The sequence below is a fragment of the Apaloderma vittatum genome, unplaced genomic scaffold (genome assembly GCF_000703405.1).
Source record: "Apaloderma vittatum isolate BGI_N311 unplaced genomic scaffold, ASM70340v1 scaffold6211, whole genome shotgun sequence".
NCBI lineage: Eukaryota > Metazoa > Chordata > Aves > Trogoniformes > Trogonidae > Apaloderma > Apaloderma vittatum.
Window position 1 is genome coordinate 27895 of NW_009699471.1, and position 9897 is coordinate 37791.

Here is a 9897-nt window from a genome sequence, read left to right on the forward strand (position 1 = left end):
CAAAGAGTCACAAATCCCTCCAAAATCAAGTGTTGCCTTTGATCTTAAGTCACTCCCTATTTATTTACCTTAATGCCACACTCCAATATACTAAACCACTTACTAAATACCATATTTCAAAAGGACAGGAAAGAAACTCACCTTTTTAATCTCCTTATACAGTTCTAATTGTAGTCTAGGAAGATTGGAATCCATCAAAGCCTGCAATAAAACACAGTGACAATGCACTGTATGAGAGGTGAGGCACTTTACAGAAACAACACTGTGCTTCCAATAAACAGCTTCAAACATGGCACAGGACTATCTAACTGCCCCTGTATAAACAGGAAAGCACTAAATATTGAAGAGACACACCTTTGTCTTTCACAAAGAAATAAAACAGAAACATGTGTAAATATCACAAATTCAAGGAGTTATTTGCAGTTAGTATTGACTGCTTTACCCATTCTACCTAAAAAAGGCCATATGGTATCAGACTCCAAGCAGAGCCAACCTAACATGCTTTCAGGCAATCGCCAGGAATAGACATGAATAGAATATTAAAACACAAAAATAGTATTCACGAGCAGCAAGAGTATTCCCTGCTATACACTCCCATCCACCATCAAGTAGCCTCCTACTCTCTCAAACTGAGGCTGTATTTGTACCATTACCTTTAAGAGCCCTTGAAAAATCCTTCTTTCAAAATCAGCCTATTTTCAGTACCCATTTACTACAAGGTGTTCTGGACACAGAAGTATCACGTGCCAGGATCTAATCAAACATACTGCGACAGAGCAGACGCTGTAGTTTGAACCCGCAGTCTGGCTAAGAACTAGGGTACATGAAATGAAAGTAAGGACCAAGAAGTAGTCATTTGCTGTTGAAAAGGACTCAACTCCATCACTCCCCCTCCATTTTTAAAACAGCAAAAAAAAAAAAGGAAAATAGTCCTACTACTTATAATCTCTTCCTACAGAGCACCTTGTGTACACATGATTACCTCCTCTGTTTTTTTCCAAGTACGTACTACTATTTACAAACATTCCCACCAGCATTTTCTCAGATTCAGTGAGAGCTTCACACAATGTGCAAGTGCCTACACTGGGGATTTATACAAGGCTGTAACATTTAGTATTTCATTCTTTATTCCTTGCCCAATAATTTAATAACTTCTAAAATTTTATCTGCTTTCTTGACCACCAATCATCAGGCTCACATCTTCTCAGGATTACTCATGGTGATTACAAAATCTGACACAGCACATGCTGATGGAGAGGGCACAATGCTTAAGCACAGTCAGTGAAGTGTCCATGGCTGCTCCAGAGCATAGTTCCCCAGCCTAAAACTGTACGTCCCAAAACTTTATTCCCCCCAATTACACCAGTCATTACAATAAAATGACCCTTCTGCTGTCATAAGCACCCCAACCATTAACTGCAGGTGTCTAGATGACAACAGGTAGAGACAAACCCCACTTAGTTCACAAAACAGCTTTTATGGCAAGTTCACTGTCCCTGTACATAAGGATATCAAGCAACACCAAAAGCTACTATTTGGCTTCACGTACAAATTGTCCTTACAATACGCTTAACAGGATTAAACTCTTTTTACTAGCATATACCTCTATGTTTAGCAGGCTAGAATCTAAAAAGTCATCCCAATCAGAAAAAAATAAACCTCACTTGCTGACACCAACTGTACTCTGATCTGAACAGTCCCACCACTGCCATCAGCAGTCAGAACACTACGACATCCTACACCAGCGTCAGGAGCACCTTACGCACAGCAATCTGGTAAACCTCAACTTGGTATTTTTCCTTTTAAATAAAATTATCACCAAAGCTAATTAAACTTCAAACCATATATGCTATCTGTGAGGTTCTGACCAGTGTAGTGATACTTAAAAAGACAACCTAGAGAGCATTTATCTAAACTTATTTACTGTTTCAGTTTACAGTCCTGTTTACACAGAAGTGTTGGTATTTTAATTACATTACCGAGCATAAACTCCAGACAGACACATAGTTACACAAGTAATGCATACATCTGTATTCTTGTATCAAAAGATAGAAAATATAAAGCATCTTTCTAGCAAAAGAATTAGTCTCTAAAATGCCTGAGGGACTACAAAAGCTGAACGCTGAATAATACGCCAGCTTAGGGGCCCAGCACCTCTGTTCCCCTCATCATAAGCATCACTACTTGTATGACCAAAAATAAAACTGCACATCTTTTTCTCACTTCATTCATACAGAAGGGAGTATCTGCCTAATATCTAAGTTGCTTCCACACAGCATAAAAAAATAAAAACAGAAAACAAATCATGACGAGCTTCACTAACAGTTTGATAAATCCATGTGGTTGGAATATCACAACTATTATCATTTCACAGCTGTTACCAACTGGAAAGCTGTTTAAAACAAGCTACCATGCAAAGATTCGAAAAAAAAAAATTTTTCAAGTTACCTTGAAACACACCAGAAAGCAACAATATTAAACAGAACAGTGAATTAAAGAGCTCTATTTTATACTGAACATACAGTAGAATATAGTGGAATGAAGGAAATTTATATTCTTTAGAACAGTTTCAGAGCACCTTTTAAAGCAAATTTAAGTTACATAATGGTGTGCTAAACTCCTGGAAATGCAAAAAATATTTAAATTAGAATAAACAGAACAAAACGCTACAGGGTAAAAAAAAAAAAAAAAAAAAAAAGACACTTTCATTTCCTCATTCCCTGTCCTTATCAAACACACCAGGTTACCAGTAAGCTTCCTCCACACAATTTTCAGCCAGAAGCTCAACCCCAAAACTTAAATCGTTCTGATAATGAACAAACAGAACTTAACTAAGAAAACTGTACAAAAAGAGATATTTTGTTTGCTTGTTTCTTCACAGCCCTCCATGCTAAAGAAAGTCAGTATTTGCATTTTTCTAAAGCACTTAAACTTTGCATCAAACACATTAATTATGCAGCACATTACATTGACTCAAAGGTCAAGTATTTCAGAAAACAGAAAAGAAAAAAAAAGAAACAAACAGAAGCAGAAAGGGCAGGTGAGAGTAAACTTGTCCAGGAAGCATTAGCTCCCTTCAGTTACTCAAAGGTTCATTTTAAGATACTGTGAATAAAGATTTAGACCTTGCCTGACCTCATCTGAATGTTCACCTGCTGTTCCCCAACAAGTCCCACATTTTGGATGACAGTGGTGTAATAAACAATCTCCAGAACACCATATTTATCCTAACTATTGCCTAAAAGCTTCTCCAAGTCTCAGCCAATCACACAACCTGAATTTCACCACACTACTAGTTTGGAATGAAAAGCCACTATATCCTTCAATTAGTTTTTTAACAATATTTTTCATCTTCCTCATGTTGAGTATCTTTATGTTTACACAACAGTAACAAGACTACTCCTCATATACAAGATAATTTTCAAAGAGGTCATGGTCTTGTTTTGGTTAAAATGAAAAGAAGGAAGTTAATGAACTGCAGAAAACAGGTTAGAATAATGAATGACAAAGACCAGATCTGAGCATAAAAAGCTCTTCTGACAGCACATAGAGAATTTATTAAAAAAGCTTACTTAACCTCTTTCATTACATTACTAACAATAAGAAAAGCAATTCAAAGAACATCAATGTGAATTCAACAGGTCACCGCATCAAGAAGTAGTAAAATCTGGTAGTACAGTATATAGAAGTTCTTACTTTAATAACTTTATTAAGGCATTCATCAGCAACCATCCGGACATCAGATTCTGCATCATCACTGCAGAGGAGAAAGAGTTCCATAGCAATGCCCAGCAGTTTCTGAAATTCTGGAGAATTTCTAAATAAACAAATGTCAGAAAATTACAATGTGCACTATGAAAATCAAACACCAACGATATTTTTGAGGGGATTTCACAATTCAGCTACACATACTTTGTACACAGTTATACAGAAGAAGACATTCAGCAGATTAAAACACTTCTTCAGGAGTTGGGAGATCATTTCCCCGCCCCTTCCTACATAATCTAGCAAGGTGTGACCTCTGCACCTCAGTTTCTCTGTCTGAGGTAGAAGAATAACAACTACTCTATCAACGCATACTAAACAAAATGAATTCTTAAAATTTAGTTTTGTAAAAAAAAAAAATAAAATTAAAAATGTTCCATTTCAAACAGAATTTGACAATTCAAAATCAGCAGTTTTCAGGAAGCTTCCAAATAACTAACACTCCAAAGTAGCTACTCATATTAATGCGATAAGTTAAAGACATCGTCTTACCTTAAAGACTGAGCAACTATGTTTTCACATATTGTTAGGCAATGATTCACTCGATCTTTCTTGGTAGTTGAAAGCTCTTTCTTTCTAAAAGAAGAACACGAGGATAATGAGTGTGAGAGAAGACTTCAAAAGTAAACAGTGACCATTTAAACACTCTCGCAAGAGTAGTGTCTAATGATTATAAGAGAAAGAGATGTGCTCTTCTGGTCATTACACAAACAGCCGTATACAGACTACCTGTACTCACAGGACATCACATACTAACTGCTGCTGAGCGCACGCAGCCACACAAACAAAGGGAAAGCTACAAACAGAAAAAAAAATGATTCATTTAACAGGGAGTAAGTATCACATCCCTGAGAAAATATTTGCGAAACAAAACTGAAGAAGGGAAAGGAGCAGAGAAAGAGAAAGGAAGTGAGAAGTCAGGCAGATGTAGAAACAAGCTGAAATAAAGTAACAATAGAAAGATAAATGTGAGGGAAAATAAGACCTGAGAACAAGTCTTGCAGACCTAAAAATACCACTTTTTAAAAGATCTTCCTCCTATATAATATCAGATTTTTTTTTGTCTGGCAAGTTCTTGAAACTTAAAAGTTCCATTAAATCAATAATTTTGTATGTTAACTGGAAAGGATGCTGAGACAATCCTATCCTACGCCACATGCTTCCATATGGTTTTGCAACTATAAAAATAACAAAGCTCTAGGCATAGCCTATGCCTATCGAGAATAACATCCCTAGAGCAGCACTTGGTATAGTCCAGGAAAGGCCAAGCTTAGTCAACTCACAGCAAATAAGTGCAAAATGAAAAGAAAAAGACTCACAGAATCAGTGAATGCACATCTACAAGCAATGAAATGAAGTTTCGACTTTACAAAATTTGTTTAGCATTCACTTCAACATGATATAAATTCCTATAACCTTTACAGCTGAGTCTAGAACAGAAGTTTCTTCCTTGCTCAACCTCCAACAAATGAACCAAGAAAAAGAGAATGAGAGAAATTCACAGCTATAACTGTGAAATTTTACTTCATTGTATGCAGTGTCTCCTACTCTTCATTAACACAAAATCAATTCTAGGAAAGCAGATGTTACTCGTAAATAATTAACCAGTAGCAATACTGGAACTAAACCGTACACCTAAAAGTACCTACTCCTCCAGTCACATTCACAAAGAATCTTCCTTTTTGCTTTTCCAAGTGAAAAGTAGGGCACTGAAAAGTGCTTGCTCCCAAGATTTCAGTTTTTCTTCCCAATGATCCTCTCATCTCACTCCAGAAATACTTTCCCTTTTCAAAGGTTTAAAGGAATGGTTCTGGACAAAACCTTTTTTTCCTCATCATAATTTGGCAGTATTTTATTTAGGTAAGCTTCAGCATTTCCCACAGAGGGTCTCTTCTTTGGCTTGTGTTCTTCAGCAACTGGCAGAGTACAAACAGCCAACCCAAATTAGACCGAGACAGACAACGTCCTGCTGTCTTGAAAAAGCACCACAGTGTCTTTAACAGCACTCATACATCACCTCTAACAAAATAGCAAATACTTCCTAAAACATCCAACTGCTTTGGCAACTTTAGCACTGTTGATGTGCACAGGCAGTAGGAAACCAAATAAATCATTTCCACTCTTGTGATCACTTTACCCAGCCTTGCCCACATCTCACAGGCACCATTTTTAGCACACATTCAACCCCCAAAACAGCCACACCTGAACTTGCCCATAACCTCAATCTTTCAGATACACAACACATTAAAGATTATTCTGAAGGCAGTTTCATTCACCGCTAAGTTCTTCGCTCTTTTTTTTTTCAGCGTAGCCCTGAGCAAGGCAGACAGCAGTGCTTAATGCTGCTCACACCAGTACAGATCCATCTCTTTAGGAGATTTCTGTAGAGAGCTCACCTCACACTGAAATAAGTAACTTAAAGAATTTAAAAAGGCCTGACTAGAGAAAATTTAATGTTAGAATTTAAAAGGTGTGCATTTAGGTAAAAAGTTGATGTTTAAACTGAAATAACAGAGAACAGAGGGAAGACTAACTACCAGTTACTATCCAGAGGGCAAGAAGAACACATGTTCAATCAAGTTTGCTGTACTGAATCTTTCACCTGCCATTTGGTTATTCAACTTCCCAAAAAACAGCCTTTGAAGAAATGAAAGAAAAGATGGAAGACAAACACTTAATGGATATCATGTGCACACACACATTTTTTGTGCCTACAGAGAACAGTATCAAAACAGTAGCTAGAAGACATGATTTCTGATTCTTTATTTTAAAAGCTCTACTTAGAAGTATTAAGAAGTCCCCAGGCAAACTGCTGATGGGCATACCCAGGGGGACAACAGCATCACACATTTCTTAGATGAGAACTGAAGCAGCAAGCCCCAAGCATAAGGTCATTTCAGTTTAATGAATAACATCATCAAAACATCATCATCATTTGATGAATAATATCATCATCGTGGGGTTGTTCAGCCTGAAGAAGAGAAGGCTCCATGGAGACCTTACCTGAAGGGGGCTACAGAAAAGCTGAGGAGGGACTGTTTCCAAGGGCATGTAGCAACAGGACGAGAGCGAATGGTTTTAAAATAGAGCAGAGTAGTTTTAGATTAGACATTAGGAAGAAGTTCTTTATGGTGAGGGTCGGGAAACACTGAAACAGGTTGCCCAGAGAGGTGGTGGAGGTTCCATCCCTGGAGACAATGTCAGGCTGGATGGGGCTCTGCACAACCCGATCTAGTCAAAAATGTCCCTGCCACTGCAGGGGGGGTTGGACTAGATGATGTCTAGAAGTCCCTTCCAACCTAACACATTCTACAGTTCTGTGATAAGAAGGCAGGAGATACTGGAAGTAGCAGTTATCTATAGAAAAGCTTCCTCTCACACACCAAGGAGTTCAATCTTCTGAATACTTCTACAGACAACTTCTAACCAAGAAGGTTAATACACAATACAAGAAAACCAGCAACCCTAGATAATTTTGCACTGTGAGACCCAGTGAGCTGGCTACAAAGAGATGCAGCTCACTGATGTTAGTTTTCATTAGGCCTTGGAATTAAGGATATGTAAAAAGAGTACAGAAGCTCTAATGCTCAACCAGCATTAAGGGCCAAACCAAACAGCTTGACATTAATTGTGAGAAACATAACGGGAAGCTCAAAAAAGATCCAGATCCAATTAATAACAAACAGAAATGTTAATAGATCAAGAAATAAACTAAGCCCAAATACAGCACACACTTCAAACAATGTGTAGTAACACAGACTACGATGGATAGTCAAGTTAACCAGCACAGGTCTACAACTCACCCTAGAAATGGTAACTCCAGAAAAAAACATCTAGGAACCACCCATAACAAGCAGGGCAAGCGGTATTATCGACACAGTCACATGGTCTTCGGTTAAGCAAAAAATTCATGATACTTCTATATACAGCGCTGCTGAAATCAATCTATGTGCAGAGGTTCAGTCAAATATGAAATATCCAGAAAAATTCATGAGGATAGAAAAGTGTGTGTTGCCAGAGAGCACTTGTGCTGTTGCAGCACCTTTTGCTTAAAGGTAACAGTTAGAATTAAATGCAAGACAAAAAAAAAATATCAAAGTAGATCACAACCCAAACCAATTACAATCATTAACTATTAGAACAAGTTGATAAGAGAAAAGGTAAAGAATCCACCTTTAGATTAATCAAATCAAAGCTAAATACTTTTCCATAAGAAACATCACCAGTGAGGTGAGAAGAATGACTTGCTAAGAGGTAAAAATGAATAAAACGTACAACATAGAATATTGTATGACAGCCCATCTGCTTGTAGCTTCACCAAGTAAACTCTGAATTTTTATATCCATACTAAGGAAGTTTTAAGTTAGCGGGAGCTCTGTAATTGAAAACAAAACACCCAACTCCATCCCAAAAGTAAGAGTCTGAAAAAGCTAAAAATAGACATGGAAGAAAACAGGGTATCTCAGCAAGAGTATATAGAAGCAATATGATGACAAAGAGCTTAGCCTCAGTTCAGCAAAAGACAGAGAAGGGTTCAGAAACCGGCATATGACTGTAATGCATAATAAAAGCATGACACATGATTATGGCTGATTAAAAGCTCTCCAAACAGAAAAACTCTTGCTTTCTTGGTAAAAGCTGCAATCCAATTAGTATTTTAACCAAAAAATAAAGCCAGGATACCAGGTTTATCAAGAGACCAGAAGTCATTGTCTTATAATAAACTAAAGAAAAACTTCAATACACGTTGTGCAAACAAATAAGCCTTCTCTACTCTGATCTCTGTGATCTTAAAACATTTCAAAGCAGATGTAGAATTCACAAGCCAGATGTAGAATGCTTAGTTTCTACCAAAAATACTTAAAAGGCCATTTCTGCCTACTCCAAGAGGAAATATATTTTTATCCATTATTTTTAATCATGTAGAGGTAACATTGTACTGTTGTAAATCAAGGAAGCTTATTTTGGGAGAAAAAAAAAAGGAGAGGTGGATAGTTGGTTTTACTTTTACTGTAGCAAAAAAAGTCCAATAAAAATGTCTAACATTGCCTAAAAGATTACTTTATAATTTGAGGAACAGTAGCTTTCTCACTTGTCTAGTTTAGGCAACAGGACATCCTTGATCTAATGGACGAGGTCAAATAGCTATCTAATCAAAACAAAGAGGAAACCAGGATGTTTTGACATTCACCAATTAATTTATTCTTTCATTACTGACAGGTAAGCTCACATACTTTTACATCAGTAAAAAGACTGAAGAACAGAAAGTTACCATATCAAACTACAAAATATGTAAGCACTACTTGTAAAGAACCACAATGAAGACAAACAGCTCTCCACAAACATAAGGAACACAGAGGCATTTTTTTCTTTCCAGTCTATTACAAACAAACAAAAAAATGCAGGCAGTATTGCGAATTACATTTAAGATATCACCTTGTGGTATCTCACTAAAAGTTTGGGAAACTTTAGCAAAAACTGCCACAATATCCTTTCATAGGTTTTTGTGAGGCTCAGTGCTGTTACCAAGTTTGTATAGCTCCTGGGGGCATGCAATACCATCAGCTTTCTGAAAACATACGCTCTATTTTTAAACACAAGGCAAAGTCAAAAAAGACACCAACAACCCTGATTTTTTTAATGTTTTGAGTATGTCTAAATTCAGGCTCCCAAACCAAGCATAATATTCCACAGCAAGCATCACAAATAATTTGCAGAACTTTCTTGAAATGCAGTGATATATCTTATAAGAACTTTCTCGGCAGATTTTTTTTAACTACATATAGGCAAGGTTGGAAATAGATGGCCATCTAGCCTCCATGTCACATAAGAGTACTAGCACAAAAAAATACATGTGCCAGAGCAATTAGCTCCCTGCACACCAGTAAGGCATCTAAAAACAATCAGCTCATAAAGAAGATTAGTTTTTTCATCTATTATGCCCCAAAAGGGTGAAAACACTTCGGGATTATTTGAGACAACATTCTCCACAGAGAGTCCCAACCATGATAATGTAGTTGGCATCCATATCAGAATGTACTGTGGGAGCAGGTGGCCAAGAGCCCGGCTTTGCTGCTCAGCATCGCTTGCCAAAACGCTGCCAAGCTGACAATTTAGAAGTTACCTGTTCCT

At 37.2% G+C, this 9897-nt stretch overlaps 1 protein-coding gene across 1 annotated transcript in view; it reads right to left on the bottom strand.

Moving 5' to 3' along the window:
* Nucleotides 1–4341, bottom strand: part of LOC104269819 (huntingtin-like) — a gene marked incomplete at both ends in the record, with an annotated part of 31263 nt that extends 26922 nt beyond the window's left edge. The window contains 3 exons of the mRNA XM_009878368.1: nt 142–201; nt 3697–3817; nt 4258–4341. Of these exons, the coding sequence (XP_009876670.1) occupies nt 142–201; nt 3697–3817; nt 4258–4341 (265 nt within the window). The remainder of the gene's footprint in view (nt 1–141; nt 202–3696; nt 3818–4257) is intronic.
* Between the last annotated feature and the right edge of the window lie 5556 nt (nt 4342–9897).